At 41.5% G+C, this 26,209-nt stretch overlaps 2 protein-coding genes across 2 annotated transcripts in view; both read right to left on the bottom strand.

The window, feature by feature from the left end:
- The window catches only part of KRT222 (keratin 222), a 31,514-nt gene extending 20,951 nt beyond the window's left edge, over positions 1-10,563 (bottom strand). Inside the window, exons 1-4 of the mRNA XM_075278315.1 lie at positions 10,493-10,563; positions 8,007-8,087; positions 4,225-4,453; positions 1,336-1,418 (exon numbers count right to left, since the gene is read on the bottom strand). Of these exons, the coding sequence (XP_075134416.1) occupies positions 1,336-1,418; positions 4,225-4,453; positions 8,007-8,056 (362 nt within the window). The 5' untranslated portion in view covers positions 8,057-8,087; positions 10,493-10,563. The remainder of the gene's footprint in view (positions 1-1,335; positions 1,419-4,224; positions 4,454-8,006; positions 8,088-10,492) is intronic.
- Positions 10,564-13,138: 2,575 nt separating this feature from the next.
- On the bottom strand, positions 13,139-18,560 carry LOC142209376 (keratin, type I cytoskeletal 17-like). The gene is made up of 8 exons (XM_075278349.1): positions 18,192-18,560; positions 16,993-17,075; positions 16,050-16,206; positions 15,463-15,621; positions 14,306-14,431; positions 13,987-14,201; positions 13,809-13,843; positions 13,139-13,321 (listed from the first exon to the last, which is right to left on the bottom strand). Exons 1-8 carry the CDS (start codon positions 18,522-18,524, stop codon positions 13,218-13,220), a joined length of 1,212 nt encoding a protein of 403 aa, XP_075134450.1. The 5' UTR covers positions 18,525-18,560; the 3' UTR covers positions 13,139-13,217.
- Positions 18,561-26,209: the final 7,649 nt, after the last annotated feature.

Here is a 26,209-nt window from a genome sequence, read left to right as displayed (position 1 = left end):
ATGAATGTCAGCTGGCTAAAACTGGACCCAGCCAAAAAAATGTTTTAGTTCGGAGGTCAGGCCCTTAAAAAGATAGCAACTTGCACACCCAGCACCGTTATCCCTTGGAAACGTAACCTTGTATGTCATTTAGGAGTAATTAAAGAGTTTGCATGTTTTTCAGGATTCAGATATTTGCAACTCATAAACCTTCATATTTCTACCTGCAGGATGATCAAGTATCGAACACCACAATCCAACATAACTGGTGAAGCATTGGTGCACACCGTATCCTCATGACTGAGCTACTGTAATGCCTCCTATATAATGTACTAGTTGGTGACGTTTTATCACTAGAGGAGGGGACCATCCATGAAAACTGGTGCTCCACTTAGCAAGGACATACCTCATATGTACCACACTAATCTGTGTAAGGAATAAAAGTTCATTATCTTGGCAGCCACTTTGCACATTTCAGCAACAACTTATACTAAAGGGAACATGCGATCAGGACAATACAATACAATCTGCAGTTGTCATGTTCTAGAGCAGAAGGAACAGAGCAGATTGATATATAGATTTGTGGGAAAAGATTAAGTATAACTTGTCATTTACCCATTGAAATATCTGCCCTCTCTTTTCCATGACGTCAGTGGCAGTGAATCACTGACCGCTCCTTGATTTTATAGCAAGAATACAGCAGACTTTCCAATGAATACAATATAAATGATATTGAATCTTTCTGCACAAACCTATATATCAATCTGCTCAGCTTCTCCTGCTCTATAACATGCTACCTGCAGATTACACTGGTGACACGTTCCCTGTAATAATTTGTGTAAAGACCCTGGAAGTAGCTTAATAGAGCTTTTGGGAGGTATCTAAAGATGTAAAACCCTTTTAGCATATCTCCCAACCAACCCAAATTCAGGACCTACTGTCCTGGACGGCAGGGGGTATGTCACGGCTTCATCTCATCTGCATAGAATGATGAAGCAGAGAGTGGATGGTGCGATCTGGTGATGTCACTTACAAACAGTTACAGTCACTTGAGGACCTTTAAAGCCATAATCAGCTTAGTTCGCAGCTACTAGAGGTTAGATGTTACTGAAACCCAACTCGCATTGCCACTCGCTCTCCACCATAAAACATCTGGAGCCTGAACCTTCTGCTTTGCAGCCTACAATCTCTGGAATGCTGTGCATGGACTGCTCACAGAGATCCTATCCTTTGCAAAATCAGACCCCAAAAGCATCTCTTCAGTATGGGGTTTGAGGTCACATAACACTCCCTCTCAGGACATTGTAATGCTGATGCTGTTAGTGTTGTTTTTTTTAAAGAAATATAATGGAATACCTTTCTTTAAGATGGATGAGGTCCTTGCTGTAATTGTCAATATCAAAAGATGTTTCTGCATTTTCTATGACCAGTTTATGAATCTGTTGATAAAACATACCATAGTGACATAGTATACACGGTTATTACACAAAATCACCAGCATGTCCCAAATTCAAGTGCAAAGATAGCAAAGATAGCGGTTGGGTGGTGAAGCAGGGAGCAGACAGCTCCCTACTTCATCACTGGCTTCAACCCATCGGTGTCCAGAGGACACCCCATTTATCTGATTTATTTTCAGGTTATTAACCACAGTTGTGATGTTTCATTTGTAAGCGCACTACTCCCCCTTTCCCTGTGAGCAGTTCAACCAGCAAACGAAACATCACAACAGTACATTACTTTTTTTTTGGTGGGATTGACCAACCATTTGATATGGGATGTCCTAACTATCTGCCAAAGGCAAAAGTTGTGGGTACATAGGATCAGGCTGATACTTTTGTTCTTCAGAGAGATAAGCCATAGGTGCGTGTCAGATGTCTGGGAGTGGCTTACTTCTGGGTTGAGGCAAGGGTGAATGTTTATGGTGTCCTGAAGAAATACTTTATCTAAAGTGGCCAACAGGTGCGTGGCTCCCTTAAAGTGAGTTTGTCAGGTTCCCAATTCCTCCAAACCAATAATTGTGCCATGTAGGTACCTTTAATAGGAACAGAAACATACTTTTGTTGTCAAATAGTGAAGCAATGCAGAAAATCTCATCTCTTCCTGGATATGCGAATCATTCCAAAGTACATAGGGCAGAGCGTGATGCGACAGTTCTCCCCTGTAATCTGCGCGCAATGTCCACTTTAGCCATTATGGACATTTTCTACCTCTACCTCTACCTGCTTCATCGGTTTGCAGCCACAAAGATATGTTTCTGCTCCTATTAAAGGCCTCTACATGACACTTTTATTGGTTTGGGAGGCATTTGGGGCCTAACAGACTCCCTTTAAATGGCAGCAATAAGCGTATAAATGCTGAGAATTGTCCCTATGACAAATCTATGCAACAGGGTACAAACAGTGGCGTAACTACCGGGGAAGCAGCGGAGGCAGCTGAGACAGGGCCTGGGACATTAGGGGGCCCGGTGACAGTCTTTTCAGACCCCTAAGTATAATGATCGGAGGCCCGGGAAAGGTAAGCGAACATAACAAACAGTGTTACTTACCTCTCCACGCTCCGCGAAGGCTTCGGGGCCTACTTGTGTGACATCTCAGACGTCACATGACCGGGGCCTGCGTCCTTATGTGTCGCGACGCAGGCCCCCGATCACATGACGTCCCTGACGTAATTGAAGATAGCCAACAGCGGGGAGCGCAGGGATAGGTAAGTAACAGTGTTTATGTTTGTATTCCCCTCTCGGTCTCTGATTATTATACTCTGGGGTCTGAAAAGACCACAGAGTATAATAATTGTTAATGAGTGTCCACCATGGAGCATAATACTGGGTGATGGGGCCACTATGAGGCATATTACTGGGTGATGGGGCCACTATGGGGGCATAATAATGGATGATGGGGCCACTATGGGGCATAATACTGAGTAAAGGGGCCACTATGGGGCATAATACTATGTGCAGGGGCAACTATGGGGCATAATACTGGGTGAAGGGGCCACTCTGGGGTATAATGCTGTGTGCAGGGGCAACTATGGAGCATAATAGTGTGCGCAGGAATGCAGGGGGGGGGGTTGGTTGGGGTCGTGTCGGGGGGTGTCCCATGTCAAAGGTTCGCCACGGGGCCCCGCTATTCCTAGTTACGCCACTGGGTACAAAGCAGATAGAGCTGTCATGAGGACAGTAATACAGAGAAAATTTGTAGATTATTTTTAGTTTTTAAGTAATTTGTGTAGCACTAATAATTTCCTATATAGGTCCTGAATGAGAAACTCCTTTGGAGAAGAAGCAGTCACTCCCCAGCTCTACTGACAGTAAATAGTCATCTATACTATACATGTAATGAATATTTCCTAATATCTTCATGTTCCGGCCACTCTTTCCCAGACTTCCAGTATAAATGTGTCATAGATACTCCATGTAGTAATTACCGATTAGTGAGAATGTATTGTAATTTATGCACAGATAATGCCAACATTTTGCAATAGTCCTGAGCTCCTTCAGAACGGATTTGGTGGTTATTATTTGTAATGCTTTGTTAAGCCCTGAGATAATGATTAGCAGAAAATCATTAGTGAATCACTTACTAATTATTATGTCTATTGGCAGACACCAGTGCAATGATTTGAGCTCGAAGGTGTGACATTTTACTGCCATATGGAAAATCAATGGCAGTTTTCCAGCCTTAAAGGCAACCTGTCACCAGAACCTCTGTATTGTGACCAAAGCTAAAATTAAGGTTGTTCTGCCATGTCTTATCCATAGAAATCAGGTGCATGTACGTGTGATTGGGTTGTCTCAACTGGACAACCCTCTTCCAGATTTAAACCCTCTTAGAGATCATCTGATTGACCTTCATCAGGCTCCTAAAATCCAGCTTATATTGCTAGAGAAAGGCCAAGTCATTCTTTGTGACCCTCCTTCCCCCCAGTGTAGTGTAGTCTTGTGTGGTGAACCATGTTCTAAAATGTTCATATGCTCTATCAGGACTTATATATACATATGAAGATGGATTAGTATTGGAACCAAATATTTTGCAGTCAAATTGCTATAGAAAATGCATAGCTATCAGATCATGGGTGGCATGATTGTTGCAGGAAATCCATACATCCAAGCAAACCATAAAACCAACAAAGTCTTCATGCCCAAATACTCAGATTCATAATATGGAAAGGTGACATTAACCTAGGCTTGAGGTTTTCTGTAAAGCTGATCTCAGTATTTTAATATGATCTGAACCATGTGACACTTACAGATTGAAGAAGATCTTGAATTTCCTTTTCCTTTTCACTCCAGTCAGGAAATTGGGGTTCACTTTTCTTTAATTGCTCTTCAATTTTCTTATATAAGGTAATATTTGATTGTTCCAGGCGATGACAATGTTTCATGAAATCAGCTAGTCTGTCATTGAGTTGTCTCATTGTCTCTTTTGGGTCATCTGATGGTAAACCATTTGTTGACATGATGCCAAAATATTTCCAGCTGAAATTAATAATATTTATTAACAGATGTTATTAATTATATTATAAAATAATATGTATTATTCAGAGTATAAATGATAGGAAGATACGGTATTCAAAGGGGGTTCTGGTTTAGAAACCCATTTTTATACCCCTTTTATAATTGCCTGAGGTAAGGGGGTCTTTGTTTCTTAATCTGGAGGACCTGACCTGTCTTGTCATGCATTACTCAAACAATCTATTGGCTTGAATGTAAACTACAGTAATACTGGGATGAACACTAAAGCTGCCCATACACATAAAATAATTTTGGTCAAAATTGCAAATTCTCCCATTTTCAGCCAACCATAGTTTAAAAATTATATTCCAGTGTTCATTTGGGATTGGCATTGGTGGAACTGCTTCATTCCAAAATGTTAAATGCCACATTTGGCTGTTGGCTGAACCTACACATGTATGGCGTGAATTCAGACGATTATTTGTCATCAATTTGTGCAAGCTCACCATGTTTTTTTCTTTTTTTAAATCTTCAAGATCTTCCATTTAAATGTGATAAATTTTGTAGTTCTCCTTCCTTCTGCTTATTGTATAGGAAAAAATTTGCAAGCCACTTTACCTCCATCACCAAAAACTCAGCCATGTCAATGATTTCCATAGAAAACGTTGTTACAGCAATGTCATGGTTTAACTGAAACTTACAGGCAATGCCTTGTCACAGCGACAACATAACCTTAGCTATGTCTAAAAGTAGCATCACTTTTGGCTAAAGGTGCACATACACTTCAAATGAACATCAGCTAGATCCTCTAAATTTGGCAGGACTCACAGACCATTGTCCATTTGGGAAAGAGGGATTAAGCATGTTGCATGTCTGGCAGCAATTTATTTCCTCTTCTCTATTGGATACATATACAAGCTCGGCCTCACTAAGCTTGCATGTGTATGGGAGGTTTGGAAGGAATAGCTGTTGGCTGACTGCTGTCTAAAGTATGTATAAGCAGATGTTGGGTTGCCCTATTACCAGTAGAGTAACTAAAGTCTTGTGGGCCCTGGTGCAATCTTTTTTCCTGGGCCCCCTCCCTATAGCGAGTTTTTAATAGTGATAGTTACAGCTGCTACAGCGGTATCTCACATACTTGAAAGGGATAAAGCTTTAGTACCAGAGGTGTACCTTGAAGCTCCTAGGTCCCAGTGCAAAATTTGTAATGGGGCCCCATTCCTACATTGTGCCATTTAGAATAGTGGTATATTTTATATGGCAGAGGGATCTTTGGGGCCCCCCAGGGTTCAGGACCAGTAGAGGCTGCTACTGCTGCATCCCCTATAGCTATGACCCTGGTAATCAATACATGACCAAAGAGGTTTAATCCACCTTAGTATGGTTAGTTAGGGTAATCTGTGGGTCTCCTTAGTTTATGGGCCAGACGGAAGCTGCAAGCTCAATACTGATGCCAGTGCTTATGGGCCCGCTAAGGCTCCTGGGCCCTTGTATGATTGCACCCTCTGCACCCCCTCAAGGTATGCCCCTGCCTATAACTGGTTTATAATGGTTTTACAATCATAGACCATTCATTAGAATAACCATCCTTGTTGATCAATAATTTAAGATAAATGAGATCTCTTTATTAGTTCTGTAGGTTATATTAAAGATGTTCTGCTGTATCAAAAGCTGTTTTTACATGTAAATTTTGACACGAGAATTCCCCTTAGGACATATACTTAATCATTAATCCATCTTTATTCTGGCTTCCTCCTCGAGAATCTGTCTCCTCTCCAAAAAGATCTCTGTAAAGTATGGCATCTAGTCTATACTCCTCCTAAGAGAAGCAAGAAGCAGACATTTTCCCCGATGGCTATGAAAAAAACATTTTTATCAAATCATGTAAGGCCACTTGCTACTTAAAGAGGACCTTTCATGGATTGGGGCACAGGCAGTTCTATATTCTGCTGGAAAGTCAACAGTGCGCTGAATTCAGCGCACTGTCGGCTTTCCTGATCTGTGCCCCGGGTGAAGAGCTAGCGGTGCCGGTACCGTAGATTTTCACAGTCAGAAGGGCATTTCTGACACTGTCAGGACCGTCCTTTTGTACAAGCAGCGCCAATAGCGCTGCACTGTGTGACGGGGAGGATCGCCCCCTTCCTCTGCTCACAGTGCTCATCCATAGACGAGTATTATCAGGAGGGGAGGGGGCGTTCCTCCCCGGTCTCAGAGCACAGCGCTATTGGCGCTGCTTGTACAGAAGGACAGTCCTGACAATGTCAGAAACGCCCTTCTGACTGTGAAGAGCTACGGTACCGGGACTGCTAGCTCTTCACTCGGGGCACAGATCAGGAAAGCCGACAGTGCACTGAATTCAGCGCACTGTCGGCTTTCCAGCAGTTTATAGAACTGCCTGTGCCCCAAACCATGAAAGGTCCTCTTTAAAGAGGACCTTTCATCAGATTGGGCACAGGCAGTTCTATATACTGCTGGAAAGGCTTTCCCGATCTGTGCCCCGGGTAAAGCGCTATCGGTCCCGGTACTGTAGCGCTTTATAGTCAGAAGGGCGTTTCTGACAGTTAACCAGGGACGCCCTTCTCCACAGCAGCGCCTATCGCGCTGTATACTGTGAGCGGGGAGGAACTCCCCCCTCCCTCTCCTGATAATATTCGTCTATGGACGAGCACTGTGAGCAGAGGGAGGGGGCGTTCCTCCCCGCTCACACTGTACAGCGCGATAGGCTGCTGGGCAGAAGGACGTTTCTGACAGAGTGTCAGGAACGCCCTTCTGACTGTAAAGCGCTACGGTACCGGGACCGATAGCGCTTTACCCGGGGCACAGATCGGGAAAGCCGATAGTTATTTTACGGACGTAAAATTACGGGTGTAAAAATACAGGCGTATTTTACTATAGAACTCAATGGAAACGTTTTTACGGCCGTAAAAATAAGCACAGAATAAGCACAAAAAACGCCTCACGTTACTCCGTGTGAATGGACCCTTAGTTACTAAGGCAGTGCCAAACTCGTTTACTCTAATTGCCCATTATGGGGTTAGGAATTGGCGCTCGGTAGAAGGAGGGCTTTCTGTTTTCTTCCAAGGCGAACCTCCATAGTAGACATGGTGTTGTTAAGAATAGACATCAACATCGACAACATAGTTAATGTTTTTTACTTATCAAAGTGGAAAGGGGAATTAACCTAATCTGAGCTAGGCCCAGTGGGGTTACTTAAAACTCCTGAGCACCAATACAAAATACAATTTATTTATTGTACAGTTTATAATTCTGATATCTTCCTTATTTGCTGAAGACTCCTTGGACACCCTCAGACACCAGTGTCTGCATGCCACTGCTACCTCTGTACCCCCCTATAGCTAGATAGCTAGAACCCTAGCTGGGCCCACCTATTTTAGATAACACCCATAGATGCTGCTGTATAGTATATCTGCCTTTGTCACTCTGTATGATCATGTCATTCTTATCTCCTTCTTTTTAAATCAGAGGATTCCTCCTTAGCTCTGTGTGAGACCTTAAATGTCCTATGGTAGATAAAGTAAAGTAAAATCTCCAGATAAAGACAGAAGTGTCATAGTACCTTGGTTGGGTCTTCTGGGCCGGGGCTTCCGCCTGAATAAGATCCTGCATCGTTCTTACTTTATTGAGCTGATCACACTGGCTGTAATAAAATAAACACAGTTACTACGTAAGGAAACATGAACTTCGATTCCTTCAGACGGTTTGTTTGTCTTGGGAGGAACCAGTCACTGTTTTTAATCTTCCAAACACCAGTTATATTATTATGTGCTGAGCCAAGCTCCAGACAGTACACCTGCTTAGTTACATGTTATTATGTACTGGGCAACCTCACAACCTACAAAGAATATTTACCCCCAAATCCCAAGTGACTATAAATGAGATGCAAATGTAACACTTTTTCTAATGTTTTATATTAGAGCTTGGAGTTATAATCCCACAACAGGACAGCCAAATGTTGGATAAACATTTTTCTATATGGATGTCTATATAGATTCCTAGAGACAGATCCCGTTTACGTCATTCATAATAACCACCTCTCTGAATGAATGAACTGTATAACTTCATCATGTGTATGATGAAGCAGCCTATGGAAAACCAGTAATTTTTGTATACCACATATTAGTAAGATCGCTTGCAACATTATCCAACCTCATCCACCTAAGTACAATAGAAATTTATATAAAATTAGGGTCAAAACTGATGGTGCTGAAAACATATACGGATTTTATCAAGCATCCTCTTCATCCTAAAACAACAAGGTCTTACCTTACTTTAAAAAAGGAGTGGCTAGACTGTCACAGTATTATAAGATAAGATAATCCTTTAATAGTCCCACAGTGGAGAAATTTCAGTATGTTACAGCAGCATATTAATACAGATACAGGATAATACACAGTAATATATTACAGACGTAGACACACATATGCTGAGAAGAGACGATATACTAAGAGTCCATAGCAGCTAAGGAACGGAAGAGAAAGAAGGAAGACTTCATAGTCATAATCATTAGTTCTCTGTACAGAGTGATCTTCGCTTGGGCTGATGTAGATTATACAGCCTTTTCGCGGTTGGAAGGAAGGACCTGCGATAGCGCTCCTTCTCACACTTGGGGTGAAGCAGACAGTCACTTACAGTACTGCCAAGTCCCATCAGGGTCCCATACATGGGGTGGGATTTGTTCTCCCGCATCGAGGTCACCACAGACAGTATCCTTCTGTCACCCACCACCTGTACTGGGTCCAAGGGGCTCCCCAGGACAGAGCTGGCCCTTCTGATCAGCCTGTCAAGTCTATTTCTGTCCCTGGCTGATATGCTACTCCCCCAGCACGCCACTGCTGGAGAAGATGGCTGGTGCTACCACAGAGTTTAAAAAAGTCCTAAGAAGTGGCCCCTGGACTCTGAAGGCCCTCAGCCTCCTGAGCAGGTAGAGCCTGCTGTGACCCTTTCTGTGCAGCGCCTCCAGGTGATCAGCCCAGTCTAGTTTATTATTGAGGAGCACACCCAGATACTTATAGGTCCTGACTATCTCAATGCATGTTCCTTGAATCTCCACCGGGGTCGGAGCACTTCTCCGTTTACTAAAGTCCACCACCATCTCCTTGGTCTTCCCAGCATTAATCCTGAGCTGGTTCCGCTGGCACCATTCAACAAAATCCTGGTTTAAGTCTCTGTATTCCCTATCGTCGCCATGACATATGTATCACCCATGACTAGCCTTTTGTTGGATGGTGCCCTGTGCAGAAGCTACTGTTTATGTCTATCATAAAAGTGCCCAACTAATAAATAATACATTCATACAGTGGCGAAATAACACCACCATATAGCTGCATAAATAATAGATATTATCAAATCGGTAAACTATAGAATGAAGCTGCATTGAATTAAACTGTCTTGCCAAATGGGGGATCAGCAGTGCAAGCTTGAAAATGCCCAGGTCATAAGGACCAATAAAATAAAGTCCCTTCATGTAGGGACAATATATAGGGGACTGCTTGGATTGTACACTCCCTAGGGCCAGTCCTGGTGTGATCTATATACTGTAAACATAACATATGCAAATGACAAGTTGAAGAAACATACATTATTCTCTACCATGTCAAGTGACACAAAATGATAAAGAGGCATGCGAAATTGTCAAAATTTGCCCCCAGGTCCTGCCATTTTTGAGTAATATAAACTATAGTATTACCATTACTATTTACTATTTACACAGAGAAGAATTCAATGTATGGTATATCCCAGTGTAGTTCACTGAAACGCGTAGTGACTGGAGATTTTTCTATATACCATCATAGATCCCCTATAGCAATGTGCATACCTAAAATAACAATAGTAAAACAACTACTTATGTTTCAATCCTTTAGCACTGTCACAGCCACTTATATAATAAAAACATTTCCGCATGAACATGATACTGGCCCGGATAGACATGTTCTCTGTTCTTGTGTACTTAGAGCAAGTGTACCCAGCAGTATACAAGTCTATTTAACCAGTTAATCTCCTGTCCTCCTTAGGTCAGGTACTCTCTAGAGCAAGGGTACTTACTGATCTTGTGATAAGAATCCAGAGATTGTCACCTTGTCTACCTCACTGTCATCATGGTGTATTCAGAGAAGATAAGATCACTATAGAGATAAACATATTCCTCAGACATCTGCCACGCTGGACCTTAAGGAAAGTTTACCTTTCCTCAGACTGCAGCTTGTCAGAAAAGTTCCTTTCCCCCGAGAATGCTGTTTGTCAAGTTTTCAACCAGTTCTAGATCCCCTTTCAGGTGTTAGCAGATGAGAACGACAGTATAGACGTATATATAGGAACAGATGGAAATGTTTTCATTCCGAGTACCTTTAACGTTTCACCAGAAAGCAACCTATTTGAAACCAAATTTAAGCAGATTTATAAAAAATTTTTTTAAAAAACTATATTCAAAAAATGGTACTAAATTCTGAAATGTATGCTTTCTTTGCAGCAGTCACCTCATTTTGCATAACTGGTAGACAGGATTACAATAACAATAACGCCTCTAGATAACCCAATAGATAATAACACTGACCCATCATTGAATCCACTACTAATAATAGAATAGGTGATGTCACGGATTATCTATTCCCAATCCCTATATAGAGCATGTCTAGAAAACTCGCCAATAGACCTCAGTGAGACAGTGCAGTCTATTGCTGCCTATTGCCCACGAGACTGCTGTAAAGCATATCACTAAATGCTGTTAAGTCAGAGGAAAAGCTCAGGCAAGATGGCAGCCCCCATAATCAGAAAATAGAATGAAAAAAATCTACAATCAGGAAATAAAAACAGATTAGAAAAATGTGATATATTTCTTTATCTGGGTTTAATAAATTATAAAACATAGGTGACACCTTCCTTTTAAGATCCTAAGCCTTAGTCAAAGCTGTACCTAAGACTGTCACCTGGGAATGGCTATACAGGTACTCCAGCCAATAACATCTATTACCATAGGGCCCCATTGCTAAACTAGGGAACAGTAGTCCTTCCCCATTGAGCAGCCCTCCATTGAAGCTGTCAAACGGGTTGTTACCCAAATTTCCTTGGCTCTGTATTAACTGCTCTGTCTTATTTTCTTTGCATTGCGTAATGTGGAAATGCTGGAAGGACAATAACTCCGGGAGCTGCCGAGCAGCCATATATTACATATATATACTGTATATTACAATATTATGCAGATTCCTAACATAAGCTTTGAAGCATGTCTTTACTTGAAGCTACATATTTTTCTGAATTTGCTTCTTGAATTACAAGATCTACTAATATACTCTCTTGGTCAATAGAAATGTGAGCTGTGTCCTTTAATAATACATGGTAGCGTTACATGAAGAATTAGAAGTAAATGAGGCGTTACAGGGCATTACCGTCATGGTTGCTTTGGTTCCCAGGAAACGTTTGCAGTTTGTATTAGTTATTTGTATTCTAAAATGGTAAGGAAAAACACAATATGGAAGAAGACTATGTGACCATTCTGAAGCCCCAAAGGGAAGGGGCCTAGGGGCACATCCTAGGTTGGCCAAATCACTTATTGTAATAGTTGGTGAGGGACATCTTCTTTACCGGTCCTGCAACATTGAAGAGTATTCAAATTGTACAGTTGATGGCCTATCCTAAGGGTAGGGTAGGAGGTCTGAGGGGGTCCGTCTGTCTCTTCATGTAATCCCAGACATAATGGATAATGTTGAGATCAGGGCTCTATGAGGGTGTTAGGATCACATCCTCCATCTTTGTATTCTTTTCAGCCATCTTGTAATTTTCTTTCATATAAACTTTATAAGCAATGTCTGTTTAGAGTCTAAGAGACCCCTGTAGGGGATAAGGCATATGGAATGTTAATGGTTGGGTTATAAATCCTTATCTGTTTGTGGTAAGGGTCTCATCTTTGAGGGTGGGTGTAGAAACAGGTTCTATAACCTGTTGATCGCTAGCCCAAGACCGGAGTGGTCAGACCAGCATGTGATCATTATCTCTCTTGCTGTGATATATACATCTAGAATTAGTGTAAGATGTTGGTTTACACATAAATATTTTAGATTCTTCTTTATTTCATGAGAAAGGTCATCCCAGTTTGGAAAGTAATAATGAGATGCAGATTACATTAGGCCTTATCCAATAGTCATGTGCCACACCTTATGTTATAACTCTTCAACCAATCATGTCATTAGAATAGTCCAACCTGCTTTTGTCTGTATTGTATTTAAACTACCTTTTTGCACCATTAAAATCAGAACTCACTTGATACACTATCAGCTGTGTGTGAGTCTTTGTGATTCTCCAGGCTTCAAGGATGGGTGTAGCCTATCCAGGCCTGTTATTTGATTTGGAACTCTACAACATACTCTATTATGAAGACCCCTTGATGTCCCTAACAAGGGCCATATCATCATGTTCATAAATCCTCCTCCAAAGTGTTATCATGGATTTCATTTAGATTTCTGTTTTGCTCATTCATTCATTCATCCATTTTGTTATTCGATAAAAATAACCCATTACCACTTCCATTTTTGGAAACATTTTTTAAACACCTGCCTACAACTTGTGCACAGCACCGCATGTTCTTTAGTCAGTGACTAGAGTTTTCCAGTATTTGGTAACCTGGTTTGTTCATCCATAAAAAGTATAAAAATGAAACAACAAAAATGAATTGCGTAAGATTTATTAAGTAGTGAAAGCAAAGAGATATTTTTGGCCCAGTTCCCAAGCGGACCGCGCATAATCCAGCAAGGATATGGCAACGGTGATAAAATGGTTAAATCTTCAACTTCTCTTCAGTTGCGTTCACTTTCTGGGACACGATTTTGCCATTGACCACTTCTTCCACAATTGTTGTCACTTTCCTGGTTTTACTTGGTTCTTGAAAGAAAGGAATATACTGGTTATGGAGGAAGTCATGGTCACATAGACGGCGAGTATATGGCTAGAATTATAATTGTGGACATTTCTAGTTACTATTATGTACTATTACAGTCTAGTATACATGTACTGAGCTACAGTGGGTACAATGCAATAAGCATGTACTATGTCAATCTAGCTGTTTGTATCTAGGTACTGTGACTCTCTGGGTACAAGGTTGTATGCAGGTACCGTGGTAAAAACAAGGTAGTATGTAGTATGGTGGTACAGTGTCACTGTAGTTCTAAGTTACTATGTAGATACAGTAAGTACGAGATTGCAATAACATTCTAGGTATCAAGTGAGTATGCAGGGCCTATGTGTAGGTCGTATCAGGAAAATAATTTACTATTCCAAGGAATCGGAAGGATTTACCTTCTATGTTAGTAGGTGCTCGGTAGTAATATTACATTTTGCCCTGTGAAATAAATCTAGATTACTGACATACCTTTGGCAGGGATTGTTACTTCTTTGCAGTGCCATCTGTAACAGAGAGTATATACCAACTTATTATAATATATGAGTGATCTTCATATAGTTTCAGAAATGTCTCAATAAAGTAAATCTACATTTGTAACACTACGTTAAAAGAAGCATTAAAGTAAAGAATTCTTTATCATACTTACGATTCACCATCTAGCAGTCTGCGGTAAGTCTCAATTTCCTTTTCCAAACGGGTCTTGATGTCTAGGAGAAGTTTGTATTCTGCATTTTGCCTTTCTAGATCACCGCGAAGCTGACTCAGCTGTTCTTCAAGATTTCTTACATATTCTTGCACTTGTGATAACTGCGTGTTGTAGCAACGCTCTGTCTCGGCCAGTGAGCACTCCAAAGATTTTTTCTGTTGTAAATGAACAATGTTGGATTTTTATGGGATACATACTGGATATTCTTAAAAGTATTCAAGACAGGTTCCTAAGTAATTGTTAGTAGATTAGTAATTACCATGGCAAGTTGGGCCTGTAGCTCAATTTCCAGTTCTTGGAGTGTACGTCTTAGCTCGGTTAGTTGGCTCTTGTGGCTCTCAACCAGCTCACTGCTGTGTGAAATCTCCTTGTTCAGTTCAGCACTCTAAAATATAAAGACATGTAACTGAATTAGTATTATGGTATCACAATATTTTTGTAAAACTCTGGTTGGATTGTTTTGGTATTTTTTTGATCATGTGACCTTGGAAGCTGCCAAATATCTCATAGTCATTGAGACAGATTCCCAAGTCTTCAACTATAAAGTTTGCCCAAAAGTCACTGACTACTTCCCCTGACTCCACCATAAAAATTGGTTATTTCATTGGAGAGAAGGGAATAAGCTGCTACCGGACATCTCAGTCAGCAGGAAGAAATGTTCTTGGCCAATCTTACTTTTTCCCAATGCCTACCATTGGGGGATAGTTTGAAGACTCCCATATTAGATTGTTGACTAATTCTAAAAAAGAGTTTGGCTGCCATTTTTCTAAATTGCGTTACAAACTTACAACATAATTCACTTCTTAAAAAAATAGGAGAAACATCTTAATATTAAAGGGTTTCTCCAAGACTGGATATTGATGAACTATCTTTAGATTAGGCCATCAATTTCAGATTGGTGGGGGTCTGACACCTGACTCGTAACAGCTGATTGATGGGAAGGGGGAGCCAGGTGTTGGACCCCCATGAATCTGATATTGATGAGCTATCCTAAAGATTGTAACGGCCATCAATTTCCAGTCTTGGGTAATTACTTTTAAATTATTGAAAAACTTTGACTGATTTTTAAGAATAAGCTTTCAAACATATAAAAAATAACAGTTGACAATATGACTTCTTGCATTTTTCTTTAATATATGTATCTTGAATTTTTTTTACAAGTATTCCTTATCTGTAGACTGTTTCTAATTGACAGATGTTCCTTAATTCATCTTCAAAGTTGGTGGAGACTACATACAGCTCCAATATACAACTCAGATAGAGAAGAGGAGATCCTGCTCCCCTATCTCTCTTGCTCACTCAAAAGCAGGAGCAGAAGCATGAAAGACATTATATAGCAGAACTAAGCACTATACCTGTGAATTTAGCTATAAGTTTTCTTGTAGCATTTTACTATGTGCTCATTTGTAGTCTCACCTTTTCATTAAACCAATCTGCGGCTTTCTGCCTGTTCTGCTCAGCAATTTCTTCATATTTAGCCCTCATGTCGTTCAGAAGTTTGCTTAAGTCCACTCCTGGGGCAGCATTCATCTCCACGTTAACATCGGCTCTTTCTTTCCTCAAAGCATTCATTTCCTTCAAAAATTTACAAGTAAGATCAATTCACTAAACAACGTCAGATTGGACTAAAAGTAAATTCTGCTATATATATTGATATTTAAAAGCTGTTTAGGTCTTCAGATATCTTCAAAGATTGGGAAGACATGTGAAGATTAAACCTTTTCTATGTCATAAAAAAGCAAAAAACAAGGGGGCCACACGGTGGCTCAGTGGTTAGCACTACAGCCTTGCAGCGCTGGGGTCCTGGTGTTCAAATCCCACCAAGGGCAAAAAAAACATCTGCAAGGAGTTTGTATGTTCTCCCCGTGTTTGCATGGATTTCCATCCCATATTCCAAAAAGACATACTGATAGGGAAAAATAAGCAAAAAAAACTCTGCAACTGTTTAAGACTACAGTACAGTGTAGGTTTTGAAATATAAAAAAAGTGCAACATCTCCATACCGCTTCATGGTTCCTCTTCAGACATTCAATTTCTTCCTTTAGGCTCACAAGCTGTGGTTCAAGAGCTGATCTAGCAAAGTTCAGCTCATCTAATACTCTACGTAGACCACATATGTCCGATTCAACACTTTGGTAAAGATTGAGTTCATTCTCATATCTGAAACCAGACAATACATAAGACATGTTCATAAATTGTGTACCATGTAGCATTTGAGTATCTCTAGTTTTGAATTTATGTGTCTACATTAGATTTTACAATTGGATTTGGACTTTTAATGGAGGTGATGGGTCCCCTTTCCACCAGCCCTACAACATTACCAAGCAAGGGAATAGGGGGGGTCACGTACTGATGAGAAATAGATGAAGACAACAGAGAGTAAAGGGTATCATGCTGTTCTTCTGTACTTCTGGGGCTCCAAGCAAACTTATGTCTGGGGGTTCCAAAATATACTGCCCTCTTAATATGACTGACTGATAGGTATGTGGTCAGTGTGGGGCCCCATACGATTGCTTGGGTTGCTTGATGGGTAACACCATCCCCACATGCAGTCAGTTAGCGATAGAGGACGGTCCCATTTTAATGTTTGCTATGGGGCTAAGTTCTTAAAATTGTTTTTATTGCTTTGTAAGATGGTTTAATAATTTTTTGATGTAGAACCGTAGTGTCATATATTAAGGCCCCAATTTAGGGTTACAAACATCTACAATATTATTAGTTGCATTGCCAACTGCAAACATCCTGCAGGGCCTTCTTTGCCTGGGCTGGTTTACATGATTTATAACCATGCTAAACCTGTGGCAGTTTCAAAATCTGTCTTGAATCTGTTATCAACTAGCCTGCTGTAACTACAAGTTGGCTTCAGACTTAGCCTTCTTTGTAATTGACCGAATCATTCATTGAACTTAATGCAATGAAGTGAGTTTTGAGCTTTCTATTACTTACTTAATTTTGAAGTCCTCTGCAGCCAGCTTGGCGTTGTCAACTTGCAGAATTAACTTTGCATTCTCAGAACTTTCAGCTAAGATCTGGAATTAAAAGAGAACTGTTTTAGTATAATGACATATGATATGCTGTCCTGTATACTGTATGTTCAATATCTTTGCTCAGTAGCATACCTCTAAGGGTTAGAGAGGTGGCAGTATTAAATTGGCACCTACTTCTGATGGGCCAATGGCTCCTCAAAGATACTTAAGAGAGCAGCAGCACTATATATGGAGGTGAGAGGACTTTAGATTGTATTTTGTCCTTATACAGCATAAAGTTCTCGCATGATGGGGGGGTCTTAGTAGGGCATTTACATCTTGGACCAAGCCTTAGCTTGGACCACAGTAAAGGTCTTATCTAGCATCAGAACTAGAACAATGTCAAGATAAAGCTTGAACATGGCAGGCCTACTTATATAATGTTAATGACAAATCAGGTAATATTAATCACAAAGACTAGAGTAATCCATAACTTTATTAGGCCCCAGCTATGTATCTTAACCTAAGCCAATACATGTCAAATTGACTTGAGATTCTTGAAATAGAAATTTTGTGGGGTCCAAACTTAGTTCTCAATGTAGTAGGTCTACCTCTTGAGATTCTGTAAGGAAAAGTAGAACGGCAAATAGGCTTCATTTAAATATGGGTTGTCATTGTAATACACTTTATCCATAACATATTTTAGTAGAAATATGTTTAGAAATGTAAAGATAATTCCATATTACTTGCCTAGACATAGCATGCCTAAAGAGACACCCTCATGATGAGTCAAGTGTAATGGGAATATATTGTACACATGGTAACATGGTAGTCTTTCATTTGGTTACTTCTGAAGTGTAATATATATGGCTAGGCCATACAATGAATGACAATTTGCTACTCAGAAACCTAGAATGTGTGTAGCAGAAAATCCATGTAATTTCTTCTATCATAACATTGATGCTATTCTTATTTCTCAAATTGATATTAAAATCACAAGAGGTCCTGTCTGTATTGGTAAAAATTCCATAAAGAAGCCCAGAATCTATTTAATTGGTAGATGCCTAATGCAATTTTTGGAAAACACGATCTTTTATGTCCAGTTGAGCATATGGCAGTACCAACACTGTTTTGTCAAATAGTGATAGTGTTGAGCTGAAAGTATCATCAGTCACCCACCTTGCATTTGAGCTCCTCAATGATATGGAAGTAAGGGCTGTAGTCTTCTACTTTTGGCTGGTGCTTAATGTACCACTCCTTAATCTTTGCTTCAAGGTTAGCATTGGCATCTTCCAGGGCTCTGACTTTGTCCAGGTAGGAAGCCAGTCGAATGTTGAGGTTTTGCATGGTCTCCTTTTCTCCTCCATGCAAGAGACCATCACTTGAACTATGACCTCCAACTAATAAGTGCTCAGATCCAAAAGCCAAGTCACCAGCCAGGCTGCTGACCCTGTGACTACTGACACTGCTGCTTGATGATCTCACGGATCCACTCTTCCAGTGACAAGACATGGTGCAAAATATCAGCTGCAAGCTCTTCAATCTTCAAAGATCTTCTAGTGGGAAGTTATCAGTGGATCATACAATGATGCTCAATGTCAAGATATTTATACAGGATGGCAGAAATGGGTGTAATGTCTTCTAAATTTTATGTGTTACAATAAAACATAGTGTAAATCCTGTATGGATTATGACAAATTACACATAAAATGCACATTATCTCTTTTTAGAAAATGTCAGGTTTACTGTCATAGAAGAGATTTTAGGTGCTGACAAAAAGCCAACAATTACTAAGGCAAATAATAATTATGACGTGTGGTTTTATATGGCAGCTTTCGAATGATGCTTGTAACTGATATCTTATGGATTTTGAGCATCATGTAGAAGACCCTGGATTTATCCTACATTAAATAACATATTGAGTCCTGCATTTTCATGCAATTTGGCTTATAAATAGACATGGGCATGTATTGTAGGTGGGTACCTTGATAGCAAGTTCTACCATTTAGAAAAAATATGTGTCCTTCATTATCAAATGATATTATTAACCTGCACCAGAGGGGGGAGGTCCATTGGAATCTCTACAGTGGTCCTCCTCACCTCTTTGGTTGTTAGGTATTGTCATGGAGTTGAAGGTTTACTGTTTTGCCTTATGGAAGTCATGGTCTATAAAAGTTAGGCCAGGGATCCATGTCAATCCAATCTACTTTTTATTCTTTAAATATTTTTTGGAATACTTAATATTTTGGTCCTTGTATTTTATAGCCAGGGACTTTTGCTAGGAAGTTTGGACCTGCTGAAGGCACAGTACATTAGTCAAATGGCAGCTATGGGGCAGAATCGCGAGGCCATTGAGAAACAACAAATCCATTGACCAAGTCAGAAGCCATAAATCCAAGGGCAGAGGCAAGTGGCAAAATCCTGCATAAGGCTGAGGCCCCCACGTTATGGAAACACAGCACAGAAGGTTCACTGAGCACTGTCTGATGTGTGCACACAGGGGGAGGTGAGAGCAGGGAGGCTGATGAGTCGTCATCAGCAGCAGCAGCCTTCCATGGCTCTCACCTCCTCCTGTTTACAGACAACACACAGTGCTCAGTGAACTTCCTATGCTCGTTGCTGGTTAATTAGCATATCAATAAAAGCGGGCTAATTCAAAAACAGCTGAGAGGATTAACATACAAAAGGTATGTCTGGAATAGCCTTTCTAAAGGCTATGGAAATATACAAATATATTCTTAGTTAAAAATCACTAGAGCCAATGATAGAATCCCTTTAAGGCTGTGGTCACACATGGTGGACCCACTTTTTTTTTCCTGAAAGCTTTTAATACAACCCCCCCCCAATGGAATTTAACAGGAATTGTGTTTTCCCACCGATTTCAGGCTTTGTATTACATAAGTTGAAAGCCACCACTAAAACCTGCAGCAAAAATTGACATGTTGTGGGTGCTTTTGTTTTTTTTCACAGAATGTGGATGAGCTAACTTGCTGTATAATACAGTGGGTTGCACGCCAGCAGGGGCTTAACTTGAGGAGGTGCAGAGGGTGTATGGAGCCCATAAGGCATCTCTTCCCAATATGAGGTAATCAGTACTATAAGCAAGAAACATAGTTGGAGAGCCTGCTACAAGCTTTGTACTTTCTTGTTACATCTTTGGATGCCAGAAAGTATACAGCAACTAGCCAACTGTGTGTACGGCCAGTGCGACCCCGGCCTAAAAGAACCTTTTTCATTGATAAGCTTTTAACCTGCTAATATGTAAGAAGCAGTCTCATGTATTCTTGAAAGAACGTCTGCAGAGTAAGCTGCTGGGATCATATGGTTTTTACTGGCTCTTTGTGTAATCCATTGTCATTATTTTTTTCATTCTCATAATCTAGGCAGCTAGTTAAACACTTTATTCTTAATGTTCTACTTTTTTTTACATTTTTACTTTATACCCCATTTCTCCAAAACTAAGCCCTAGCTTGATTTTGTAGGGTTTTTGGAGTGAGCTTGAACTATAAGCCAAACTCCAAAAATAAGCCCTAGTCACAGTCAGTGCCTCCAATGATAGGTTATGTCTGTCACTGACATCACGGAGATGGAGAATAGAGGTACCATAGTTTCCAACCGTCTTCGACAAGTTCCAGCTACCTACCATGGGATCGAATAATATGCTCATGAGTTCCACCCCCACCCCCCCAGTTGCCGCCACAGTTCTATGTCTCCTGCCCTCTGAGGTTGCCTCCATAGTTTTGTGTCCCTTACTGTTTATATAAACAAAACCCAAAACAAACCTTAATATTCACCTTTCCCTGTCTCCCCGTTCACTTTTCTCTCTGGAGCAACAGATGCAATTTAAGTGATGCCACTACATCGTGCCTCCTGCTCCCAGAACACCAGGAGCAAAAAAAGTGGCTGGATGATGAAGAAGGAAGTAGACGGTTCTCTACTTCATCACTGACTTCAACTCATTGGTTTCCAGAGGTGCCAATGAGTTGGGGTAGCTCAGACCCAATGCCATGGACAGCAAATGTTAGGACTGTCCCGCTGTCCCAAGGGTCCCCCCACTACCATAGGGCCCAGTGCAAGTGCACTGTTGGCTCTATGGTTAAAGTGGTCATGGGTTTACCACTGAGCACATATTCCTGAGATTTTCCTGCCTGAGCCCTCGGAATCTCTGAATCTTGAGCCTCATTGGTATATTTCTAAAAACATTTTTGTCAAGCAAATTATGCATTTGTTGGAATATCTATAAGTATGAGGGTGGTCAGCATAATGTCACAAGATGTAGAATGGATCAGCTGGCGTCGGCTGATCCGTTCTACATCTTGTGCAGGGATTGCCTTCTGCCTAGTACATTTGTTTTTTATTTGGGATGAAATAAAGATTTTTTGATTTTAATGTGGCTGCTGGACTTCCAACTATTTTTTCATGTGAATACTCCAACCCGACGGGGTCTACTTGTCCGTGCACCTGATGCAGAACCGTGAGTCTTTTGGATATTGAACATTTCATATGAATTGGAGTGATTTTTGAGTTTTCGTTTGGGCTGTGTTTTCCCCTTCCCCGTTTTCCCACGATATTACAATACACTGTGACTGGTTTGATGTACTTTCCTGGTAACAGAGTACTTTAAAGAGGGACTTTCATGTCCTCTAACATTGGGGTTTTTATAAATACCACTGAAACGCTGATGGTGCGCTCTGAAATGCCCCCTCCCATCACCACCGCTTAGACAGACATGACTCGCTATCCGGCCCCTCGAAACTTCTGCCCACAGTGCAGGAATTCGGCATGTTAATAAAAAAAAAAAAAAAAAGGAAGAAAAAGTATCTATTGCTACGGTAGGGCATCTCTCATCGATGGATTTCATTCTGTGGTATTCTAATATTCATGTTCATTTTCATCTTGAGAGAAAACATGTATTTGAGAATGAGGGCCGCCACATTCCACAGGGATAAATGGATTCCTGGCTTATAATTGGATGGGATGGACAAAGCGTGAGGGACTGACTAGGCATGTCGTCATTCGGTGTTCTGCTTGGTAGTGTATGATGTGTATGAATCATTCAAGGCACCTTATCTGCATTTTTGGCAATTTCCTTTTGGTAGTAACGTGAGTGGTTCTGTGCGGCTCAACATTTGTGCTCTGGTGAAATGGAAGTGTCGGAAATTTTTATGGCCCCCAGGCCGAAAAAGGTTGGGCACTGCCCCATACAATATATTGTCCCTCAGTAGCCCATCACACAATCAAATACCCTTGCAGGGGCATCACTCCTTAACAGACATTAACCAGTCTACTGTTTCAATTCCCCTTCCTAGTTGTCCTTACAGTTTCATGTCTCCTTTCAGTTACCGTCACAACATATATTAAACTAAAAAAATAATACTCACCTTTCCCTGTTCCCCCGTTGTCTTCTGTCTTGGCCCCCAGAGGCTTCAGGGGCAATGGGCACAATCTAAGTGATATCACTACATCACACCTATTGCTCCCAAGACACCAGGGGCAGAGACAGCGGCCAAATGTTGAAGCAGGATATGGACGGCTTCCTGCTTCAGCATTGTACACAACTCTTCTGCTCCCGGAGGACTGTCCTGCTGACCCTAGAGGGCCCCTGCTGCCACAGAGCCCAGTGCAAGTGCACCATTTGCCCTATGGTTAGAATGACTGTTTAGAGGGATGAGTAGAATCTCTGCAAGCATGAGCTGCAAACTTGGTAGGATGACAGTATTTTTTTTGGTTTATGGCTTAAAATTACAGATGAGACGGTTCATTATGAGAGGTAATTTGGATCTTATTAGTAATCCAATAAACTCTTCAGCATTTCCTTCCCAGTGGGATTAGTTAAGGGATAATGATTATAAACTCCCTTATAAACTTGTCACTTGTAAGTGACAGTAAGATGCACAGCTAAACCAGGGCTGAGATCTACATACCACAGGAATTACTTATTGTGAGTGGACTTAATGTCAGGGCGGAATTATAGTCGCAAAACTGTCAATTTTATGTCTGTGAAATATAATATATTATATATTATATATATATTATATTTATCAGCACATATTTATGATTGGAAGTCATTCATGTACTTCACCAAATGCCATTTTTATATTATATACAGTCACTGCTGGTTTTAGAGACTTTGGGGCATTTCATTACGCAAGGGAATAATATGGGCAGTGCCGGCCTGGTCACCCAGACTTTGCACCCTGATCCGCTCTTCATGCTTCAATCTATGAAAAGTCATATGTGCAGGATGCATCTACATCCACTAGTTTATTGATTTACACAGTATTATTTAGACATGTGCCTGAAAGTGCATTGTACAACATAAGGGGACATTAGTAAGTGGTATTATCTAGGGAAGTAGTTTTCAATCTTTTCAAGTAAAGTATCTAGGGTTGAGCCGATCTTGAGATTTCAGGATCGATTTTCAAATCCAATTTCCAATCATTTTCCAGCTGATCCCGATCATGAAATTTGCTTGATCGCCGATCAAGATCCGATTTTTCCTGATCACTCAACCCTATTAATGATATATACATGAATAGGGTTGAGCTGATCTTGAGATAACCTCTGACCTCGATCCTGCTGGAAAACATCGGGATCAGAATTCTGATTGCGATCGTGAAATTTACTCTATTGCCGATCGGAATCCGATCTTTTCCGAACCCGATCGCTCAACCCTAGAAGTATCCCATAGTCACAACCGAGTTCCCCCAAAGTTGCCATTACTTTATAAATGTTAATATAATTAGGCTTCCTTTGGAATCTTCGCTAACAATTATGTAATGGCTCACACACTTCAGTGCTCCACATGTACAATATTGATGTTAGGGAATAGCAGATGATAATTCCCCAGAAGCTGCTGGTGAACCCTGGAGGGAGGGGCACAAGGGACAGTGAGCCCTAAACTGAAGCCCCCCACTTTCCCTTCCTATTGCCAGACCCTATCCTAGGTGATAGGCGACAACCACGAGGACAAACCCTCCCTGAATACGTGAAACACAAAACGCAGACAAGACGCACAACAACAAAGGGAGGTCAGGTAGCCAGGGTTCGGTAACAAGAGAGCGATGCAGTGCCAAAACGGAGTCAAGAGAATAGTCAGTAGGAAAGCCAGAGGTCAAGGATCAGTATACAAGTAAATAACAGCAAGAGATACCAGAAAGCTAGAGGCAATAACCGGCACCAGTGTGACTGTGAGCCAAGACTAAATAGGGAAGGAAGAACCCGCCCAGAACCTGACAGGAAGAAAAGCTGTCAATCACAGGCAAGACAGATTAACCACTTAATGAACAGAGGTAACCTTGGCAGAAGATGGGTGTGGTGCAAATCCAATTAAGGACAGAGCCGTGTTCACACAGTGCAACTAAAAACCTTAAGCAGATTGTCAAACTGCACACGCCTCCGGCGCCGCAGCATGCGAGCAGAGGGTGGCGCAGAGGCCCAAACAGGCAGAGATGTTACAGTACCCCCCCTTTTATGAGGGGCCACCGGACCCTCACCAGACAAACCAGTTCTAGAGGGATTCTGAGTTTTCCCACCTTGTTTTTTGGTTCTGCTTGAACCACAGACACTTGAGAACCAGGCAAACATTTTTTATTCACCTGGCGCTTCTGATACCACCAGGTTTTAATACCAGAGGAGCGTTCCCAACTTTTAGTAGCTGAGACCTTCTCCTCACTGACACAATCAACAGAATGTAAAGCAATACAGTGGGATGAGCACTGATCTCCCCACTTTACCAACTCCTTTTTACCCCAATCAAAAATAGGGTTATGGAGCTTCAGCCAGGGGAACCCCAAAATAACATCAGCAGAGAGATTCTCCATAACAAAAAGGCTTATGACCTCTGAATGTGAAGAACCCACTTGCAAAGAGATCAAGGGGGTTTTAAAACTGACTTTACCCCTGGCCAGTGGAGTAGAATCTGCTCCAGCAACAGACATAGGCGAGTCCAGTGGCAAAAGCTCAATGCCCAAAGATTCCACAACTGAATATTTAATAAAATTTGCTGCAGACCCAGAGTCAACTAGGGCCTTGCCAGAAACAGATCTGTCCCCAGAGGACAAAGACACAGATAACAACATCTTATTGTTATTTCCACCAAATACCTGGTTGCCTGAGTGGTTCTTCCGATTACCACTCAGGCACTGAAGTCTTTGTGCAGGTGACAAGGGTCTGATCAAGCAGTCTCGGATGACATGACCAGAGGAACCACAGTACAGGCACAGGTTATTCCTGAGACGATGTTCTCGTCGTGTTCTGGCGTCCACAGCTCCCAGTTGCATGGGTTCCTCACCAGAAGTGACGGGAGGAAAAGTAGGTTTATCAGAGGAGAGAGAGGAAGAGACAGAAAACTTGGAGGCAACAGACCCTACTCTCTCTTTTAAATTCTCTCGGATCTTGCGGTCAATACGGACCGCCAAAGTCATGGCCTTCTCAAGAGTCGGGGGATCTGGGTGACCAACCCAGAGCTCTTTAACACGATCACACAAGCCCTGCTTAAAGTGAGCCTTTAGCGCGGACTCACACCAACCTGCGGTTACACTGTACCTACGGAACTCAGAGCAATACTCCTCTGCAGAGCGTTTGCCCTGCCGCATGGTGAGGAGTAGAGTTTCCGCAAGCGCAATGTGGTCTGGTTCAGCATAAATAGAGCCCAGGGACTTAAAAATTTTTTCCAGATCAACCCACTCCTCAGCCTCAGCAGGGAGTTTAAGGGCCCAAGCTTGTGGGTCCCCCTGTAAAAGAGATATAACCACTCCCACCATTTGGGCCTGAGTAGCATGTGGATTAACACGGAAGTACAGGCGACAAGACTCCCTGAAAGTTTCAAATTTTGCACGGTCCCCTGAAAAACGGTCTGGGAGTAGCATCTTGACCTTATAAGGTGCCAAAACAGCTGGGGATGGTGCAGCAGCCTCAGTTAGGGTCTGAACCTGTTTAGCAAGTTCAGCTACCAGGCCTGTCAATCCCTCCAACTTGGCTGCAAAGCACTGGATAGGATCCATGCTTATCTGTAGGGAAGCAATGGATGTAGGTTGCAGGCCGGTTATTCTGTTAGGGAATAGCAGATGATAATTCCCCAGAAGCTGCTGGTGAACCCTGGAGGGAGGGGCACAAGGGACAGTGAGCCCTAAACTGAAGCCCCCCACTTTCCCTTCCTATTGCCAAACCCTATCCTAGGTGATAGGCGACAACCA

The sequence above is a fragment of the Leptodactylus fuscus genome, chromosome 6 (assembly GCF_031893055.1).
Source record: "Leptodactylus fuscus isolate aLepFus1 chromosome 6, aLepFus1.hap2, whole genome shotgun sequence".
In the NCBI taxonomy this organism is placed as follows: Eukaryota; Metazoa; Chordata; class Amphibia; order Anura; family Leptodactylidae; genus Leptodactylus; species Leptodactylus fuscus.
Note: the sequence above shows the minus strand (reverse complement) of the source record. Positions and strands in the feature narration are given on the sequence as shown.

Excerpts from the sequence above, each read along its gene's own strand:
- LOC142209376 (XM_075278349.1), bottom strand. The coding sequence starts at position 18,524 with ATGTCTTGTCACTGGAAGAGTGGATCCGTGAGATCATCAAGCAGCAGT. Across the intron at positions 17,076-18,191 it reads TTGAGGAGCTCAAATGCAAG|ATCTTAGCTGAAAGTTCTGA; the intron begins GTGGGTGACTGA and ends TTTTAATTCCAG. Across the intron at positions 14,432-15,462 it reads CAGATTGGTTTAATGAAAAG|AGTGCTGAACTGAACAAGGA; the intron begins GTGAGACTACAA and ends TTTATATTTTAG.